Source organism: Typha latifolia, chromosome 3 (genome assembly GCF_019914945.1).
Source record: "Typha latifolia isolate L0001 chromosome 3, TyphaL0001v2, whole genome shotgun sequence".
Lineage (NCBI taxonomy): Eukaryota > Viridiplantae > Streptophyta > Magnoliopsida > Poales > Typhaceae > Typha > Typha latifolia.
The window spans coordinates 13,712,380-13,734,114 of record NC_133088.1 but is presented as its reverse complement, the minus strand read 5'-3'; the positions used below and the strand labels follow the sequence as shown (position 1 = coordinate 13,734,114).

General features: G+C 35.3%; 3 protein-coding genes across 4 annotated transcripts; 2 read left to right on the top strand and 1 right to left on the bottom strand.

Moving 5' to 3' along the window:
* Positions 1-907: 907 nt before the first annotated feature.
* Positions 908-2,476, bottom strand: LOC140784315 (NAC domain-containing protein 79-like). The gene is made up of 3 exons (XM_073131638.1): positions 2,195-2,476; positions 1,697-1,962; positions 908-1,526 (listed from the first exon to the last, which is right to left on the bottom strand). The coding sequence occupies exons 1-3, from the start codon at positions 2,361-2,363 to the stop codon at positions 1,128-1,130; spliced, it is 834 nt and encodes a 277-aa protein (XP_072987739.1). The 5' UTR covers positions 2,364-2,476; the 3' UTR covers positions 908-1,127.
* A 5,960-nt stretch (positions 2,477-8,436) lies between these two features.
* LOC140784581 (uncharacterized) lies at positions 8,437-13,689 on the top strand. Its single transcript, XM_073132072.1, has 6 exons — positions 8,437-8,806; positions 10,547-10,724; positions 12,407-12,504; positions 12,970-13,066; positions 13,196-13,281; positions 13,373-13,689. The coding sequence occupies exons 1-6, from the start codon at positions 8,606-8,608 to the stop codon at positions 13,424-13,426; spliced, it is 714 nt and encodes a 237-aa protein (XP_072988173.1). The 5' UTR covers positions 8,437-8,605; the 3' UTR covers positions 13,427-13,689.
* A 2,449-nt stretch (positions 13,690-16,138) lies between these two features.
* LOC140784138 (glycolipid transfer protein 1-like) lies at positions 16,139-21,160 on the top strand. Of its 2 annotated transcripts, none has more exons than XM_073131364.1 (7): positions 16,139-16,388; positions 16,607-16,747; positions 18,343-18,398; positions 18,833-18,963; positions 19,063-19,198; positions 20,703-20,834; positions 20,914-21,160. In XM_073131364.1, exons 2-7 carry the CDS (start codon positions 16,630-16,632, stop codon positions 20,947-20,949), a joined length of 609 nt encoding a protein of 202 aa, XP_072987465.1. In that variant the 5' UTR covers positions 16,139-16,388; positions 16,607-16,629; the 3' UTR covers positions 20,950-21,160. The 2 variants fall into 2 exon arrangements, with proteins under 2 accessions (XP_072987465.1, XP_072987466.1); XM_073131365.1 differs by having other exon boundaries at positions 16,194-16,388; positions 16,628-16,747.
* The last annotated feature ends 575 nt before the right edge of the window (positions 21,161-21,735 follow it).

Here is a 21,735-nt window from a genome sequence, read left to right as displayed (position 1 = left end):
TTCAACGTGGCTCCCAATCCTCGTGTCAGCGTGACTGTCGCAGCTGGGCCCACCTCCCTCCACTTGGAGAGACCGGAGAGGTCCGGCACATCGTACGGACGACCGGGGGGGTATAAAGTCGGTCACGGGTCCCACAGTAGTTCACGTGGACCTCATAATTGTGCCTCACGTGGCTAGCTCCTCTTATGACGTCTATATACATAAATGCCTTCCGTCAGATTAAATATTAATTTTTTTTTTATCAAAAATAAGTTAGGGATAATTACAACTTCCTATTTTCTTTTTCCTCGTGCGATAAGATAAAAAGATTAAAATATCTCTCTTTTATCTTTTTCTTTTTTTAAAAAATATAAAATAAATATGTCCTATAGATATCTATGTAACTTATACATGATAATTTATAAATAAAAAATATAATTAAAGAGCTGCTTGAGATATTTTTAATAATTTAAGGAGTCTGTGTTATAATTTTGGTCAGAGAGGTATATAGAAAAATTGTGATAGTTAAAAAGTTCTAAATATAATTAATCTAATAAGTAATTTAAATAAATGTTTTAGATTAAAGTACATAATAAATAGAAAACTGTATTCTATAGTCAAATTAGGGACATCTTAGGTTTTTTATTTTTTATATTTAAAAGTAATAAGATATTCTATATTTCGTTAATCATTTTTAAGTTAATAAAACTAAAATGTACAGTAGAATGATGAATAATTACCAGAGTGTGAATGATAATAAAAAGTTAAAAAAAATATAATATGAAAAGTAGGGTATTTTAGTATTTCCTTAATTTTGTTCCTCAATCAGCAAACAAATGAATTTAAAAAGGATCGCAAAACTAAAATAATCGCAAAAGAAATCACCACAAGAAAGGATGTATATTGACAACCAATTGGATACGCTCTCTTCTTGCAGTATGTACTTAATTTTTATTCAAATAAAGTAAGACGTGTTACTTGAAATGGTATCAAATGCCCTAAATAAAGGATCACTATCTACTAACATGACCAAGCTCAATCAGTACTCTCATAAATCCAAACACATCCACATGTCCTCCTCTCTCTTTTTTTTTGAGCAAATATATATATATATATATATATATATCCACTTGCAACTAAGAAACCCACTAGAAATAGAACTTATCCTTTCCACCTTGCAACCTAATGCCTCCAAAGTTTGCATGCATCCCCATATCCCCCATCTCATGTTGCCCTTCCAGACCCAGATCAAACCAACACCCATACTGATCACCCCCAGTACTCCCCATTGAGCTTAACCCCAGCATGCTCACATCCTGTGGGAATTCAAGGAAGTTGCATTGCATCACTGCCGTATTTAGCAAGTGGCTCGAGCTATTCTCCTGCTGTGGTAGAGTGCTGGAGTCACACCACCCATCTGACATGGGCTGGTCCACCATGGGAGGTGGTGAGCCCAACCTTGGAGAAGTGGAGCCCATGTTGATAGTCTCGTTCATCTCTGGCTCCCCTTTCCTCTTGTGGAATACTCTACACAGCACCCAGTCCTCCTGCCATAAGAAAAAAAAAGGCAATCTCATGAATTGGATAAACTTGGGGTACTGTACTTCTTCAGCTAGGTTAGCTAGCAATATCTAATTAATCATATATATATATATATATATATATATATATATATATATATATATATATATATATATGTATGTATACGTATATATACCTTAGGGGGTGAGTGTGGGTTCTCAAGTCTGAACTCATGCATGACCCAACCAGTCTTCGTTCCGTTGGGAGCTCTACCGCAGTAGAACACCAATGTCTTCCTCATCCCGACGACCGCACGCGTCGTCGGATCGCAGACCGCTCGATCTTTGCCGGTGGACTTCCAGTACCCGGACTTGGTTGCGCGGTTCGTGCGGGATCCGGTCGCGTACTTGCGATCTCGGAAGCTGAAGAAGTACCATTCGTTGGCATTGAACTTAGCCACGTCTGGGAGCAACAATTATTGGTTTAAATAGACAGGAGTTGTCATTTTCATGAAAGCAAAAGAATACTTGTAGTGCAAGGAACAAATAGCTCATGAATTGGTAGCTAATTCTTTTCAATTAGAGTTAAAATAGAAGAAGAAGAAGAAGAAGAAGAAGAAGAAGACGAAGAAGAAGAAGAAGAAGAAGAAGTCTGGGAACTCTAAAAGTAATTAAGTAAGAATGAATGAACTAACCAGGAAGCTCCCATGGTTCGCGAGCATGCAAATCCACTTCCACCATTGTTCCCTCGGAGAGCATCTCATCAACCACCTTCTTGTAGAGATAGTGGCAAACTAGCTCCTCATCACTGGGATAGAACCTGAACCCAGGTGGGAGAGTAGATTCTATGTCCCTTAATCCCATCCTATATACTTGGCTAAATGGAAAAGAAATGAATGTGGACTAGCAAATGGAGGTCTGAGCCAAAACTGCTAAGTTTTGTTTAGTGTAGGGAATCAACAAGAGCTAAATTCTTTAGAGGGAGCTTTGGGTGCTTATATATATATATATATATAAGAGGTCCTTAAATATTGACATTTAATTTGCGTCATGAAATGGAAGTGGTCCATAGTATCCAAAATTCTTCATCCATATCATTCCTATCACATGAGGTGGCAATCCCAGGTGTCATGCTTACCCAGTGTTACAAGAAATCCCCCGAGGCCAAATGAGGAAAAGAACACCACATTTGTATATGTATTTGATGATAAAGTGACGGATAATTTTTGAGTCATTTAAGGTTGTTCCGTCCGACAGGAAGGTTGGATGATGATGGTAATTAATTTGCAAACAGGAAATAATTGGATAGGAAAAAGGGTGTCACGCGTTACATACATACATGTATTAATTATTTGCAGTGACGCCTCATGGTGGGACATACCAACTCATATTATTATAATATGATGTACCCACTATTGCTTAACATCACGGACTCCAGAAAGCTATTTTTATATACATGTATAAGTTATCTTATGTGTGGATTAGAAGACACTTAGTCTTATAAATAAATTTATATCTCACCTACCTAGATACATTATCTGATGTACGGATTTAATATAATCGAAAACTCCACCGTGTGAACCGATATTCTAAATGTCACCATGACTGAGACAAATACGTACAAATGTCATTAGGATCATAGAGCTCGAGCTTCACATTAGAGCTTCATGGCATGCACATTCAGAGATTACCAAGATTGTTCTCCACTCTAGACATTGAACGAAGTTACCCTAATTAATTGTTCTGAGTTTATTTTTCATTCGACTAATTTCGATGCTCATGAGATGAGCGGGATTCATATGTACTGGAGTTTTTGAGACCAAACTAGACCTCTTCTAAATTCTATTTACTTATATTGTATTTTTATATTTAATATTAAAATAAATCTATTTTTATCAGCTCAACATTCATATCATTAACTTGACAGTAAAATACTGAACTCATCAATGTTTTACTTACAAAGATGAACTATTGAGAAGTTTAGAAGCTTTCTATCAAATAAAATATTAAAATATTTTAGCATCCTTTTCTTTCAGGAATAAACATAGTAATATTTTATTTGATACTTAAGTCCAGTATATTGAGTTCATACTCTAGTATTTTTAGATTTATTGTCTTGTCATATTAAAAAAACTGATAAAATCAGGGACTTAACCTATAAGTTAAAACGTTAGGCTTAGGCTCGTCATATATTTTATCTTCTAATTAAAACGCTAATCAGTTCATTATTTTATTTATATGGACGCTGATATGGTAAAACTAAACAATTTTTGGTATTAAGCTTGATGTAGAATCTAATTCGGTATACAAGGTTTGGAGGAAGGCTAGTTTGGTCAAAGGCTCTTATGTTCATATTTGGTACTGCTTGCTGCAATCCTGAAAGGGAAATAAGATGCAAATTACATATATTTATATATATGCAATTATTGAACTCCATGATTGGCATGTACGTATCAGGGGGTTTCTCCAAATGGAGAGATAACTAGTAGAGAGTCTTGTTTAGGCCTTTGTATAAAGAGTGACGACTCCATACTCCCTTTCTTCCAGCAATTGATTTACCTCCCTTCAAACATGGATGATCTATCTACATTTAAAGCTTCGTCTAGTAGTGTGAGTTGTGTTAGTTCCGAAATAATGGAGATCTAGAATCCACACCTGGCATCTCTCCCTCTTTCTGTGTGTGTTTGTGTTGATGCCACACTGTCAGCTGTTTCCCCTCATCAACTTGGACCAATCATTTCTCTCAGAAACATCGATCACAAGCAATTGATGATTCAGGATGATACGTAGCACTCACCTTGTCACCTTGGTGGTCCACTCGCTTGGAGTATTAATTGATGGTGAAGGCTACGAGATCGATGGGACTGCTGCTGGAGTATTAATCTATTTGTTTAGCCTACATTAGCATTAGATTCCATGCGTAAATTAGGATGAGCAAACTGTGTTAAGGTGGTATAATTGTTCTCTCTCTACAGTGTCTGAAAAGCATTATGGTATAATTCTTCTCTCTGTACAGTGTCTGAAAAGAATGAGAACAGGAGTGTAATATGGTTAACCAATCAGTATTACGTACGAAGAGAGTGAGAAGTATTTTTTTTCTAGTTTATTTAATTAATAGATAAATATAATTTTAAAATATAATTTTCTATTTCTTTACATATGTAATCAGTGTTTGGTATTAAATTTGGGTGGTGAATTATTTGATAAATTTGAAGATGAACACGATGGATGAGATTCCGTGCATTAAGATCAGCAAAATTATATTAGGTGATATAAAATAATTCTTCGTGTACATATATACAATACCCTACAACTTATCCATAGTCAATTATTATATATAAGTATTGGCATTTAATGTGACAGTGATAAAAACATGAAAGTGTATGTCAGTACTACTGATTTTTATATGTATTACGTATGATTTTGCCAACGCTGCATCAGAATTCCAGCACATCCAAAACACGGTAAAGATGCTCTTCTAATAAATGGCCATCTAAGTTACCGTAGATGCATTGGCATCTAAAGCGATGTGAATAAAATCGTAATGATTATCCTCTTCTTATCATAGTGTAGTTTAAGTGATACTAACAGCACAGTGTTGTGCTAAATGACAAGTAATTCTAAAATGATGGAGATTATTCAACGGAAGGGAAAAAAAGGGTAAAGAAAGGAGAAAGACAGTGTAGATATCAATGGACGAAGAAGGGGGATTTGGTGTCCAGTGATATCGATGTGAAGAATTATTGCTTCGGAATTATGATGCCATACTAAGTGCATATTGATACTTTTAAATATTAATTATGAAAGAAGATAAGACTCCAGATATGCATGTATACTATATGTCTCACAATGTTTATTAATCGCCGGCCATTGATGTCTAAAATAAGACAAGCATTTGGTAAAATTCACACCAAAGAGTAGTTGATGAAAATGATCTATCTTTGCTTTTATTGGTAGAGAGAGTTCGTAGGCTACTCCTTAATTAGGTACAGGGACATGCTCTTCTCAAATATATAAGTTGAACCTCTCACTACGAGCAAAATAGTCTAAAATAAGCAGACACAAGGCAGACACATATACCATTCATTTTTAATTTCTTTGGTGAAAAAGTTTGAGTCGCTTGAACCCATGACTTTCTACCACTAGTAGTGCACTCATATCTACGTTATGGCTAAGTTCTTGGAATGAAATATTTAAATACCTAACTTTAATTTATAAAAAATTATTAAATATTAATTTTAACATTTATAAGGAATTGAACTCATGATTTTTGTCATAGATCGGTAAAATTTAATCAGGGAGCTATAGTAATAAGCTTGACATTAATAATTCGATGCTTGGTACTATTTTCTATGAATTTCTAATTATGGTCATAGCTAAAGCTTAGAAGCTCCCAAAAGCTGAGTAATAACATTGAAATAAGAATGGAGAAAGAAAATATCATCAAAAATTGGGTTGGACTTCCACAAAACAACAATGGTGTGGTTAAGGATTTGAATTAAAGCAGTCAGTTAGATTTGACCACCAAAATTTTAAAGCTATGAGCAAGTACAAACAGGAGCGCTTATTGAACAACCTCAATTTCCACTTGGAATGGACAAAGAAAATATCATCAAATATTGGCTTGGACTTCCACAATACAACAATTGTGTGGTTTTGAGTTTGAATTAAAGTAATCGAGTTAGATTTGACTACCAAGTTCTTGAGGTCACGAGCAAGTGCAAACAAGAGTGCCTATCGAACAGCCTCAACTTCCACTTGGAAGAGGTGCTCACACCTGGCAGGAGAAGCTCCCCAAGAAATGAGCCTTATAATGTGATCGCGAGCACTGAATCCCAACCTGACGCAGGAGTTAGATTTAGAAAATGAATCATCACAATAAATTTTGGTGAGCAGCTTAGTGGGCTTGATCCAAGTTGCTATAGAACGAAGTCGGCATTGGAGCGGAGCCAGACGTATGAAGATTTGCCATAGTTTCCAATGACAAAGTAAGGGTGCGAGAGACAATTTGATCATGGAGATTTGCTTGCCTAAAAGACTTATTTGTTATAAGCCTTTCATATCTGCGACAAGCTATGAGCAATAAAACAAGCAAAGGCTAATGACATCTTCTTTATCCAGATTGGCACCCTCAACCTCAACCAGCCAGTTGCCTCAGTTACAACCTTGAACATGCCTGGAAGTGAAATTTAAATGGCGTTTCATCGCCTATCATAGGCCAGGGTGAGGTTGCAGAGAAAGGTACTACAAGGGAGCCTTCACTATCAAACCTTCCACATGAACATTTCAATTTTAGGAGCTAACAACAAGCCCCATATAACTTGCGAGCCAACCCAATTAGACCTATTATTGAGTAATCGAAACAGTAGCGAGCTTGCCCATAAGGCCAGGTATACAGACTCTCATCTTTCCTGGAGAACTGAGGAAATCGAATGGAATAGATATGGTCAGCAATGGCAGCGCCAAGGTTAGCGTAAATCTCATATTGTATATTTTTACATAGATCTCCTATGTTTTTTATAATACATTAATTATGGAAAACCTTCGAAGCACCCTTCCATTAGTTATCTTTAGACTTTTTTATTAAAAAATAATATGAGTACCACATAGTCAACGTTAAGCCGTCTAGGGATCATTTTATCTTTATTTTAAATTTAAAAAAAACAGAAAAATAGAGGTAAAATAATTATTTAATTTTTTTTTGCTAACATCTCCCACGGGTGAGAGATTTTCTATAATTTAGAGGTTAATATATATATAAAAAGATTAGGATGTACATTACAGATAGAAAATAGTTTAGAATAAAAATAATGTTAAATATATTTTACTTTTATGTACTTATACCAAAATCACTTTAATCGCTTGTATTTTAAAAAAATCTCAAATTAGTCTGTGCACTTATAATTAAAGTGAGACCATTGGTTTTTGATACAAATTAGATTTGGATTGATTTGTTAGTGTGAAAATTCTGAGAATTTTATGGGAGGTAGCCTCATGAGTTACAAATCTAATAGACTTAATTTTATATAAATCTTAATTCTAGGTGAAAAGATAAAAATAAAATAATAAAGAAATATTATATTTAAGTGAAACAGATTATCCGATGTTATGGCGGTCGTTAGAGAGTGATAGACAGTTATAAAATAGGGTGCCTCGCGAAGAAATATGATGGCTAAGATTTGAAAGCTTGGAAGGCTTTTATGGTATGTACACTCCTACGAAAATAAAGACGATTTAATGGCAATGATAAAACGATAAATGTAAGATAATAAAATAACTAAACTCAACACTCATCTCACTTTCCCCTAATTAACACATGATCGCTCCTATTTATAAGAGTAGAGTTCTAACGGATTGGACACACCTGCAAATTATTATCTTTAATTCAAAATTAAAGACAATAAATAAATTAGACTTGCTTGACTCGACTCGACTCGACTTGATTTAACTGACTAAACCTACGTAATTTGATCGTATTAATTTTTCTGTTAAATTAAATTAAACGACGCCAAAATAATCAAAATATTATATTATATTTGTTAGATAAGATATGTATATTTTAAGATAATATTTCTAAATGATCAAAATAGTCATAACACTTAGTTAAATTTGATAGAAAAATTAACTGTTTCACTTTAGTTATAAGTACAATGGAATGGAGTTAAAATAATTTTGAGTATAAGTATAAAATTATGAAATATATTTAAGCTATAAAAATAATGCTCTGATGAAGAGAGTAAGAGAGAAAAAATGAGAAAGAAAAAGAAAAGAAAATAATTCTCTTTTGTTTAGATACACAAGAAACACCAGAAAGAAGGGAAGCTTTTTTCATAAAAATGACAGTTTAGAGATTTTTTTTCCCTCTCCCACCCTCTCCTTTTTCTCCTAAAATTGCAATTAAAATATATTAATTCACCATTAATATGCCAAGTGGAGTGCTAATCTCCGTCCATTCGCTAGCTTCGACTTATCTCCCGACGGTTCTAGAACTCTCCGCTCCCTTCTCCTAGAGAAGGGAACCCCTCCCCACCCCGACGCCGCCCAAATCGAAAGCTTCTTCTTTCCCCGTCTTCTCTTGCAAGAATCTTATTAGCTTCTCGACTGCGATGACGATGAAATCGATCACGGCGCCGCAGTTCTCGTACGCGACGACGAGCTACTTCCCCGTCCCCTTCCATCTCCAGCACGCGTATCAGTCAGCTGAGATGGCAACATCGGATCAGCAGCTGTACGCTCCCCAGATCGCGATGCCACTCATCACTTCCGTGTACCCCGCCGCCGTATATCCCCTTCCTCAATACCAGCAGGTTGGATTCTCTCTTTCTCTCGCGCGTTTTCAATTATTTATTTTAATTTTACCGATGTTATTGTGAGATATAAAAGTTGCGAAATTTCAATTTCGTTGGTACTGTTTCTGGATTATTGTTACAAGACAACTTTTTCCTAGGTCGGAAGGGGGATTAGTAGTGGCAATTTTTCTTTGAAGTGCATTTTTAGTTATATGTTAGGGCTTCTGCAATTGCAAGCACAAGCATCCCTGGGCCGTGAGAAAAGGTTTGAAATTTTTTCATTAAAACTTTAGCTGAATCTGAATGAGACAATATTGGATGCAATATATTTAGGATAATTGTCAAGAAAATCCTTTCTTTTTGGGGGAAAAAAGAAGTAAGAAGAGCATTTCTGTCTTGGCCGTGCGAAAAGTTGCCTTTGGCATAACCCACTTGGTAGTGCCACTGGGTTGCCTAGGAATCAGATGTCTCAGAAACTTATATATGACTTGATTTAGTAGAAACCCATAGATGAAATCATCTCAAAAAGAGCATATCACACGCTTTTCTTCTATGAGTTGATTTGCTAATTCTTTTTAATGCAATTACCATTAGAATCTGACCTTTTAAATATTGCTAAGATGAGAAGAGCTGACACCCCTTTTACAAGGGATTGAACCAGTCAACTAGCAAAATTGATGGTGGTACCATTGATGAGATGGTTATTACTTATTACATGTTCACTATCTGTCTAGGAATATAATTGATTGGTACACTTAGATTGCAGAAGATAACATTGTAAGATTGAAAATTTGTTGCTGCCTGCTAGAGATGACAGTTTACTGAATGTGGTTCTTCTATGGTGTGAAAAATGAATCGATTGCAATTTCGAACTTGTACACAGCTTCTTTTTTTTGTTGTAAAGAATTTCTAAAAAACTTCTTTTGATTATTTTACTTGACTTTTTGTAGTGTAGTTTTCTGCATTAGCATTCTGTGTTTGTGCACAATTCTAGCATAACTGCAGCATATATATATATGTAGCTGGATGTATGATATATCTTATAAATTGGCCTACTACATGACACCTGTTTTTGTTATTGCTCCTCTATTCCTTTGTTATGTTCACCTTAAACTTTCTTATAGTTCACTCATAATAAAAGAATAGATATGGATGTTAAGGCGGTCACCTAGGTGGGATCTAAGCAAAGCCCGGTTATATTCTATCTAAGACGGAAGCCCAGATGTTAAGGCAGAAATTTTTTAAAACAATGGTATATTCTAATATATTACCAAGAGGGCAAATGGGTTATTTGGGTTTTGGAATAAGTGGGGTGAGTTATTTCAAATTCTTCCCAAAACATGGAACAAAGATATCCAAATAAGAGAGTTTATTCCAATTTCCTGTACCAAAATCCTATCCTGTGTTTGGCATGTGGGGCCTTATTCCATCTTACCAGATAGGCCCTAAGTTTATTTCCATCTAACCAAACAGGCCCTAAGTTTATTGGAATTTGATTTGAATTGCTGGCATATTATGCAATTTTAATCACCCTCTGATGTCTGATGTTTATGGAAATGAATTGATTGGAGAGGTCGACTCCATTGGGCAAATACTTTTGGGTTTTGAGAGGCCTCTGCTAATTATTTCTTTTTTTTCTCTTTTCAATCTTTTGTATCCCCTTCTAGAAGAAAAGAGTATTTTCATTCTGTCACATGATTACTGGTCTTATTGCCATAGAATGTACGATGACTTTTGCTTATTTTTGGGTCTGTGCAGGCACATCAATTATTCCAAAAGGATGCACAGACTATCACTGCAGAAGCTCTAGCAACTGTAAAATCCGCTCTTGCAAGCAGTGACGTTCAGCACAAGGCTGAAACAAAGAAGAAAGCAGTACCTCGTAAAGCAGCTGGACAAACCTGGGAGGATCCAACATTGGCAGATTGGCCTGAGAGTATGATCTTTGACTACTACTTATAATAGTTATATTGGTACTGATTTTCTTGTCTAATGTTACGAATTGTAGGAGCGTTCCAAAATTGTCATGATTTCTGTGACTTTGGACTGAAATGGTTGTGATTTATTGCTTGTGACTTATTTTGAACTTGATGATTAGCAAGTTTGTTTCTGTGGAGGGCTGTGCTACAATCTTTTCTCTGATATATATTAGAAAGCCAGTTCCAATGGTTGGTCCATACGGGGCCTAGATGGAACTGCACGGCCCATGCACCTTTTTCAGCATAGAGAAGAAATGATGTCACAGACTTGCATCAAGTTCAATAAATACTGTTGATTAAGGGTTGTTTATAAAGGTGGTCTACATTTCATTTGCAAGATAATTTTGAAAGACCAAATATTTACGGACATTAAAATTAGTACGTAGAGTAATGTGTTCATATTCATAATACTAAATTAGGTAAATGATAAATTCGAGTCATAGGAAGAGAGTTTGTGAAGGTACATGGGAGGTTTGTGCAACACTTTGCTGCCACTTGTGCCGTGGAGCACGTCATGGCATGTGCCACGATACTTGCTGACCATGTCGCTAGAGTATAGACTCCATCGTTAGCCCCCCGCAAGAAAGGAGAGAAAAAGAGAAATGAGAAAGAGAAGGAAAGTCACTTATCATGCTGCCATTGCCCACACCATCTGATTGCCATATGCCATCGTCGTCGCCTCGCAGCCTTTTAGTTCCCACCCATTTGCCATTGTCTTCTTCGTTGAGACGTAGGGCATTCGAGCGATGGAGAAGAATGCGGCGACAAGGTCATGACGATGGCAATGGCTTTGCAACGACACTCTCTGCCATGGAGAGGACTGCAACAAAAACGATGGTAATGCTCTCTGTACGATAGGAGGGTTGATGTGCATCATCATCATGTCGCTGGTGGTACTGCATTGGCATGGCAAGTGTTGACCGACATGCAGTCAGTTGGCATGACAATCCTTTCTTGGAATGCTGTTGCCACAATAATCCTTGTTTTCCAATGATCTTACCTTATAATATTCTAATCCTCTTTGCAATACAACTGTTTTAATGATGATTGTTTTCACTTTTGAGAGCCTTAAGTTGCAATTTTAAGGATCTCTACTAATTTACTACTATAAGCAAAATGAGAAATCAAACATCCAATTACAGAAAATGGAAAATAGCAGCAAATGAGTAGTTTATGAATTCAGTTTTGGTGATACCTGAGCTAATATGCCATCAATTTTAAGCATTTGGTGTTTTGAGATACAATCAAAGAATTTAATCTAAGTTGGAGCCCCCTTCAATTACGAACTGCCAACTCTAAATTTAATTACTTTAGTCCTTAGTTTGATGTAAGGTTTGTAATTGTTTTGAGCCAATCAATATCCACCTGAATGCCATGACTGATTTGATGAATGTTGCTAATTTCAACCTGTGCCATTCTCCTATCCTCCTATCCTCACAGTATGTTTATAGTGCCTAGGTTGCACTCTCCTATCCTCATAATATATTTCTAGTGCCTAGGTTACTTGATATGTTTATTACTGACTGATCTGTACCTCATAACGAGGCATTACGGATATGCATTATAATCTCAACTATACACTGCATTTTAGCTTGAAACATTCCTATTACTGAATCATAACATTCATTCTGTGCTGCAGATGATTTCCGTTTATTCTGTGGAGATCTGGGTAATGAGGTCAATGATGATGTTCTTTCAAGAGCATTTTCAAAGTTTCCGTCCTTCAACATGGCAAGAGTGAGTTCCAATTCAGTTATCATAAATAGTGATTTTTCACTCTCTCTCTCCCCTTAACCTTTGAAGCTGTGTTGTGTTCTTCAATTTTTAGGTCTACCTTGCATTCTTTCTAGTTTATGAAACTTATTGTTCTTAGAGATAGTGTGCTACAGTATACTATTCATTTGGATTTCCACTTAGCAATCTATTAAGATGATATTTGTGCTTCTCTCTTTAACAGTTCATATGCTTGAAGATATACCTTTATGGCTCAGTTTTCTCATTATCTTTTTGTAGTACACTGGGTGATGAAACTTGTACAGCTAAAACTTCAGAAGCCTCCTGTCATAAGGTTGGCTGATATTCAGACACTGCTCGGCCTGAGCAATCAATCAAGTATAAGAAAGTTTCTCCTGTACATGTGTTGTGAAACCAAGATGATGTCTTCAGCTGATCCTGCTAATTTTGATCTTTATTATTCTTCAGGTTGTAAGAGACAAGTGGACTGGCAAAACTAAAGGCTATGGATTTATCAGTTTTGCTAATGCATCTGACCTTGCGGCAGCACTGAAGGAGATGAATGGTTCGTATATATCCTGTTATTTTCATGCAACTTCTTGCCCATTATGTGAGGATACTTATTATTATTGTAAGGTCTTTTTCTTTTAAATTTTATTTTTGCAAGGCCTTAAATTGAACATAAATGCTCCAGGTAAATATGTTGGAAATCGCCCAATCAAATTGCGAAAGAGCACTTGGAAGGATCGGATGGACTATGAGGCCTTGGAAAGGCAGAAAGTTGGTTCTCAGCCTTTTGTCTTTTCTCGTTTTATTGAGGATCTTCTTGGCTCTTTACTAACCAATTTTCTTTTGCTCTGTTGATCTGCAGACCCAACCACAGAAGAAACCTAAAGTGCTAAAGAAAAGCGTTCTGCACAAATGATGCTTCTAAGCCATAAAGGATAAGTAGGTTGAGTGGAGCCTTGTGATATCTTCTGAGAACGAGGTGTCCTAGTGTTTGTCTTTAATTTTATATTTACAGTGCCAGATTTGGGATAAGAGCATGGCTGAGTTGGGGGATTGTCCTGCTGTGCTTTGGTCGCACCTGCTCAGTTGGAGTTTTAAGATATCAACTACATCCGTCTGTGACAAATTTGGTACTTTGGAATTATAGTAGGGTTTGAACGAGATTCAAATGCTTTGGAATTTGAAATGTCTTAATACTGTGCTAGACATAAGGATATAGTTCCTCGTTAGGGGTGAGAACAACAGAATCAAATACGAATGGATTAAGTACAGAATTCCTATAATGCTATTTTTTAAACTGAAGTAGGTTTAATTTTAATTGCCAAATGGGAATAGATTGTACTATCGATTTTTAGGTAAAGTATTTACATCATGATTTTGCTTTCTTACAGGTTTACAATCACAAAAACTAATATCGTTAACGTAACTTCAAAATTTCGTTGAGTTCCGTTAGCAGAACTAATAAAAGCAAACAAAAGAGTATTTTTTTTTGTAAATATTTGGTAATATAAAGAGCTCGATTTATAAATCTTAAAAGGTGGATACCGTAATAAGTAAAAAAGGAGGGTTCTTTTGCCCCGTTCACAATTTAGGAATAATTTTTTTTTCTAGAATTCTTTATTCTATAATAACATCTAAATATCGTAATAATTATACTTTAAAATATAAATATTATTTATCAAAATTACATTTTATATCACACACTAACTCAGTTAGATATCTATCATATCAACCTACTATGTATCAAATTAAACATGGTAATTTTATAAAAAATAAAACATGTTTTTCATCTTTTTTATTATTTTATATCACATCAAATAGATTATTTATAGCTATACATAAATATGTATAGATTAGTATTGTTGTACACAAATATTTTAAAAAACAATATCTATTGTTGTTGTACACATACAGCTAATAAATTAACTTAGTCTGAATTCAACTTGAATTCAACTTCATTGTTGCGGCAATTGTGATTCCGCTTAAACTCTCTCCCTTTTTTTATTTGTTACGAGATTCTACACTTAAGTCAATATTAATAAAAAAGAATGTGTCACAAATGCAACCAGTATGAATAGACGAAAATGGATCAGTATAAATCCGACTCACTATTGGATCGGATATAGATAACAAATTTTATTTAAGTAATTTTGTTGGATTTAGATTCAGATATCAGATATTCATTTAACCGCATAATATAAACAGCTAAGTTAACTAACCCAAATACCCAACCCAGCAACCCAACCCATGACAACCTGATCCGCTAACAGCCTAACACAAACCTCGCTAACCTTACCATCTCTTTCGATCTTTACTCTTTCCCCATCTCAATCCGCCGCCTCCTCCCTCCTCGAGCTCGCTGTGACCAAGCTCCACACCATCACCACTTTGTTGCCGTCACCAAGCTCCGTCACTTCACCAAGCTCCGCCGCTTCACCAAGCTCCACCTCCTCCCTCCTCGATCTTGCCGGCGCCAAGCTCCATTGCCACCACCAACTCCACCGCCATCACCACTCTGTCGCCGTCACCAAGCTCAGTGGCCATCAATACTGTGTCACCAACCTCCATCACTTCACCAATTTATAGGTAATTTGATCGGTAATTTGAGTTAAATTATCTATTTATAGGTACTTTGATTTATAGCTCAGAGTATTTATGCTGGTTAATTAGCGATTAGTTTATTTTAATCTTCTTTTTTACTTCCTTAATTAGCAATTGGTTTATTTCATTGTTTTGGAATCAATGCAATTATCTGATTCTAATTCTTATTTTGAAAGTAACATTGTAAGTTTACATCTGATTCTGATTCTTGTTTTGCAATTATCTGAATGTAAGTTAATTATTTGATTCTGATTCATTTTCACTGAATATCTAATTCTTGTTTTGAAAGTAAAATTGTAAGTTTATATTCTTCTTTATTAATATATCATCAGTTAGATCGTGTTTGCAACTGTGTTAATTTAATTTTCTTGAAGTTAATGTGAACCTTTGTGTGGAATTTGTATTTGAATGTGTTAATTTAATTTTTTTGAAGTTAATGTGAATGGATTGATTGTATGTTGAAGTTAATTGAAGTGTGTGAAGTTAGAAATAAAATCTATTTGTAATAATGGTAAATTAAAATAATTTATTATTTTTTGTGTTAATTGTGTCTAAAAAAAGACTATAATTTGTTTAAGATCTGATATGTATTTATTTAAAATCTAATCCGTATCTAAAAATTATCCAATCTGAAAACCATTCGGTGGTGAGTGGTAAGTGATGACCAGTAAAGATGGGGTTTTGATGGAGAGTGGAGAGGGTTTGGGGTTGGGGATGGTATGGCACTGATGAGTTTGGGGAGATAAAAGTTGGAGACCCGAGAACCTAGGGTTTTTTCTTTCACTTATAGAGATCATATCAACCCTTAGATCTAAGATCCAACAGTTCTAAATCTTATATATATATATATATATATATATTATTTGAGCCTAATCGAGCTGAGGCTGAGCGAGCCAATGCTGGCTCAGCTCGGGTCGGCTTGATAATTAGTTTGAGCCTGATTTGTTAGCTTGGCTCAGCTCATTTAGAGCTCGAGCCGAGCTTGCACTGGGCTCTTAACTAGTCGAGCCCGCAATACTATGAGCCCACGGGCTTTTTTGACAGCCATGTCCCTATATATTGTTCCCTGGACGGCTCCACTTGAAAGGAATCAGATTCCAGTCTTCTTACAATTTATCTACGATTAAAAATTTAAAACTGTAACTGTATGGAGAGAGATCTGAGACTAGATATTATATGCTGATTTTCATCTATTGATAGATCCACCGTTCTTCTTTTCGGGTCAGAGCTCGGAGGTGGAGAGTTCTCGCTAATAACCGGAGGCCTTTTCTTTCTGGGTACGGTTTGCAAAATTCCCTTGTCACTATGTCTCTTTCTGATCTAGATCTAAATACCTTGTAAGTAAAGTTTGGAACTTTACATGAATATGTGATATATGTGATCTTAATTCATATGGCTAGAATACTCGGTTTGCTCGATCTTCTTTTTTAAATCGAATGATGTGAACTTTTGGATGAAGGAAAAAGAATTGGGTTTTGATGGTGAGTTTTGATAGGTGGAAAGTAACTGATTGCAGAGATGGAGGGTACTGTGTTTACTCCCTCGTTGGAAGGAATGAAGCATGTGAAGTCGGAAAATGGTGTAATGCTCACCAAGCCATTTCTTGATGTATGCAAGCTTATCCTGCCTGTATTAGGTAATTAGATTACTCTTTCATCGCTTGTTCTATAAATTGTCTACTCAAGCTCATTGAATCTCATTTTAGAATCTGTATCATAGTTGATCTATACCCTCCAATGTGTTTTTTCCTTGTCTTTACTTTAAAGCCTACTTACTGATTATATTGTCAGTTCTATACTCCTAATTTGTGGAGTCCTCTTGTGGATCTGGAAAGGAATATTGTACTGAAAAGAATAAGCAGTTGCTTCATTTTCCTTTTGATGTTATTGTAAGCAACCACTAAATTGTACTATGTAGTTTTGATCTCTTTTTGGCCTCTTGATTTTTTCAAATAGCCCAAGCTACATTAAATGATAATCCTGCTATATTAACTAATGTCACCAAACTAGTTTATCCGTATGTCTTATAAAACATAATATGCTGTAATGCATTTGAAATGTTGAATGACATGAACCTATTAATGTATTCAGGCTATGTTATAATACGTGAAGTTATAGCATTCCTTATTACGTTCATAGATAATAACATGAATCATTGCACATTGAGAATAAGTTGTTATAGTTCTCTTAATAGGGTAGGAACCTTGATTCCTATTTGCACGGAATCAACATTGTCCTACTGAATGAAATATCTGTTCTATTGATGGTTATTAGAAGACATGTGGTATCCAATCATTTTTATGTTTTGATACACTTTATAGCTTAGAGTACCCACTCCACTCAAATCTTGGTTTCATATGCTGTTGTATAGTTTACACTTTACATGATCCTCAGATTTCATACTTGCAGATCTGTTGAAATTGTGACTTTTGTATGTCAACAACTCTCAATCTGATAAACCATGCTGCTATTTTTCTCTATACTGTTGTCTCTTCTTTTGTCACCCAAATTTTAGACCATCTGCTATGCGTTTACGAGATTCCTCATTTCACAGATAGTAATTACATTATCGTTAGAAAATTTTGCAGAACTACTTTTTGGAGGAAAAAGTAAATAATTCTGCATATGTTAACTATTTTGCCTCTTGAATATTGGTTGCCAGAATGTAAGTTACTAAGTTCACCTACAACAGGTGTAGTGAACCAAGTACTGCTTCATTCATGATTCTTTATTTGCTTATCAACTCATTCATGAGACTTGGTTAAGAGATGATTGAGTTAATCAGTGATTTAATTGCAAGTAACTGAAACTTAGGGTCATCATGTTCAAAACTCAGTTCAAAATCCTTAAACACTAGACAAACTGAGCCTGAGCATGTTACTAGAGATCTATCTCCTGCTTTCTTGATTTTAACCATTATAATCTGTTCCAGGTGTTGCCAATTTTGAACATGCTATTCTCAGTTCTACTTATAGTAGTTTCCAGGATTACATAGGCAGTTTACATAGTTGTTACTATGTTTGGATTTATTTTTTTATGTAATGTTTCATCTGTTCCTACTTGTCTTAAGGTTGATTTATGCATGCACTGGAACATGCATATATTGTGACAATGCAAATCAGATAAATTACCTAATACAGAAGACTTTCATCTCTCTTATAATTTGAAGACATGAGTGTCAATTTTTCTTCTGCTAATTATTAATTTGAATCTTTTTATGATGTATTACCAGATAAGTTTGGAGCTGCTATGGCACTTGTAAAGACTGATATAGGGGGAAATATTACGGTAAGAACTCCATTTTTGTTTTTCCACGGTAAACCATGATGTTAACTTTCTGGGATAGTGATTTCTGTGTGGCATGAAAAACTGGATATGTTTAAATATCTAGTATCTTCTTGTTGTAATATATTTAGTTACGATTGTGGAAACATAAATTCCGCATTCATCCAGTAAAATGCCACCAAGGGCTTACATTTGGCAAATTCCTTTTGCATAGTCCGCCATTTTCTTTATTCATCAGTAAAAAAACATATTTTTTGGAGAGAGATAGAGAGACTATTTTGGTAACCCTTTGGTTCCGCGAAGATGCTGCAATGTGATAAAAGCATGACTAAGATTGAAAATTTGTTATTTTGTTGCTTAGCTGTATTTATCCTCTTTCTTTCTGCTTCTGTTCTAATTCACTCACTCATTTTTTACTCTGGTCTTTTCCTATGCAGAGACTGGAAACCAAGTACAACTCTGATCCCTCAAAATTTGAGCAGTTGTACAGCATGGTGGAAGTAGAAGTTGAAAATAAAACAGCAAAAGGTTCTTCAAGTTGTACGAATGGGCTTTTGTGGCTAACAAGGTGATGCACATTTCTCACTTGAATTTGCATCATTGGAAATTTGATAGACATGCCTATCAGCCTACAAAACATCTTTTAATTCCTCGTTTCGTCTTTCAGAGCCATGGACTTCTTGGTTGAACTATTCCATAACTTGCTGATGCATCCAGATTGGTCCATGTCACAAGCCTGCACAGACTCGTACAGCAAAACCCTAAAGAAATATCATGGCTGGCTTGCTAGTACTAGCTTTACGGTAACATTCTTACTCTTTGTTTTTAAGAAAAAAGACACAATAAGAACCATCTCATCATCCAAGCCTTTTCTGGATCTGTCAAACAACTCATATTGAACTCATTGGAAATTAACAATGTTGTAGAAAATTAAAATAATACGAGAATCATGTGACTATCTATAAAGAGGCTACCAATGACAGATTCTCTGGTGACATAATAAGCCATGACTTTTGATAATGGAGAGTATTGGCTTTGAGACAGAAAGTCCTGATAAACTTGGGTCAAAACAAAATTATCACAACTTTGTTATCCCACCTTGAGGGTGGGATAACGAATATAGGAATGTGTCAAAAGCTTGGAATGACAAGAGAAGATGTTAATTGTTCCACCTTGTTCTCCGCCCTCTTTTCTCAACAAGGGCCACGATATCCCAAAATTAACTTGTTCCATGTAATCATTATAGCATTTTATCGCACCCTCTCAACCAAATGATGATGCTGAATAACAGAAATAACCAGTCTAAATTTTAGGATAAGCCCCTTACCTCATTTTTCCTTATCAATGAACAAAACAGTTGTATTTATTGTCCAGGCATGTTGACACTTTAAGAACCTTGAAAAATAGAGTGTCCAAGTAACATGTAATGTAGATATGTCTCCGCAATAACAATTGACCTAAGATATGTTGACCTTGTTCTGGTTGATTGGCACTGGGTTCAGATGTTAGCTTTGCCGTAGCATGAATTGAACTTCATCACAGCAAGAAGTTTGATTTGTGACTCAATGTGATTCATGCATTACATTCTTCAGGACATATATCTAGTTTGTAGAACTTGAACAAGTAGATCTAATATGAAAGACACCTTATTAGCACGTTGTTGTGGTAGACTAGTAGTTTTTTACAATTTTCTATTACTTGCATTCATCGAGGACATTTTATTTTTTCATTGTCATTAATTTGTTCATGTTTTGTTCTGGCTTTGCAGGACATGTTGCTTACTTTTAATATTAAACTCAGATTTTGGGCTTTGGAAAGAAGCAAAGATTTCATCTAAGATCCACAATAATACAATGTCAAGATTGTAGAACAGTGACAATGAAAATTTATATTATTTCAGGCAAATTGGGTACAACAGCTAAGTATTGGTAGATAAAAGTTCTCTTTGGATCAGGTCCATCTTGTAAACCCATTAGCAGGTCATGTGATAAGTAATTTTAACCTATGTCAGACTGGATCAGGCATTGTCTGGCTTCTAAATGCTATTATAGTGTTATCTTTTATGACCACACCTTGCTTCTTTTTTTCTTTTTCTTTTTTCTGTTCAACCTACTAACACAACTGCTGAATTGAATGGCTGAAGATAGCTCGCTCATGTTAAAGCTGTTGTAATTAATTATTTTCTGGAGTTCTCTGGTGGCATGAAATGTCCCCCTCCTGCTCCCTCATGCTTTTATTATTCAGCATCTTCTCTTTTTCCCCTTTTATGTAGCCTGCAAGAAGACGCTAATACATACAGAATTACAGGTTGCCATGAAGCTTGCTCCTGACAGGAAGAAATTCATGGAAGTTATCGGTGGGTCAGGTGACATCGATGCAGATATAGAGAAATTCTGCACAAGCTTTCCTCCTTTACTTGCAGAGAATCACAAGTTTTTGGTATGTTTGCATCATAGTTGTGTAACTTATTTTCTTCTTTAGGTGACAATTAAAAGATTACTTTTTAACTTTATTGCAGGCTAGTGTGGGCCTTGATGAACTGAAGGCTTCTTAATGGGAAGTTCTCCTGCTATAGTAAAATAATCAGTCCGTCGTCACAATCAGTGTCTTGCAAGCAAACATAGGACAAGATATCTAAGCATATCAATATCCATATCAACTTTCTTATACGAGCAGTTTCATGAAACAAAGAGAAACATTACTCGTCCTTTTATCTGTTACTGATCAAATGCAACATTTTATTACATAATGTGGTTTGATATTCATCTGTTGGTGCCTGGATCATTAGACTGAAATTGCAATGTCAGAATGCTTCTCGTCAAAACTAAATTGGATCATACCAAGCTCGTCATTCAAGGGGGCTTATATTGATATCAGGAAGCTACTCATTGGAACAAAATTAGCTCATGATAAACATCTTTCACATTTGTGGAGTTCTTGTGGAGTGCTGCAGCGAAAAGAATTGAATGTATCATGTCAATTATACCTGCATCCTTATGACATATATGAACAAAGATTGCAGATAGATATCCATCTGTCATTGAAGAAAAGAATGTAAGCTTAAATTTATGGAAGGTCATGGAGGGGCATCCTTGCACTTGTTCTAGAGAATTATAATTCTAAAATCATGAATCACATTTATGCTGATAAAAGAAATCTAGCTACCCTATGAGGTGTATATCTTATGCTTATTAAAACTATGAATTGAGTAAATATGTTGAAAATTGCATTGAAAATAAAACGAAATGAATATGCAAATGGTTTTTGGAAATCATAGTATTTCTCCTTTTGAGAGAAAAAACCCATAAGCAAATATTTCGATTGAGTAGTTATAAGGCTT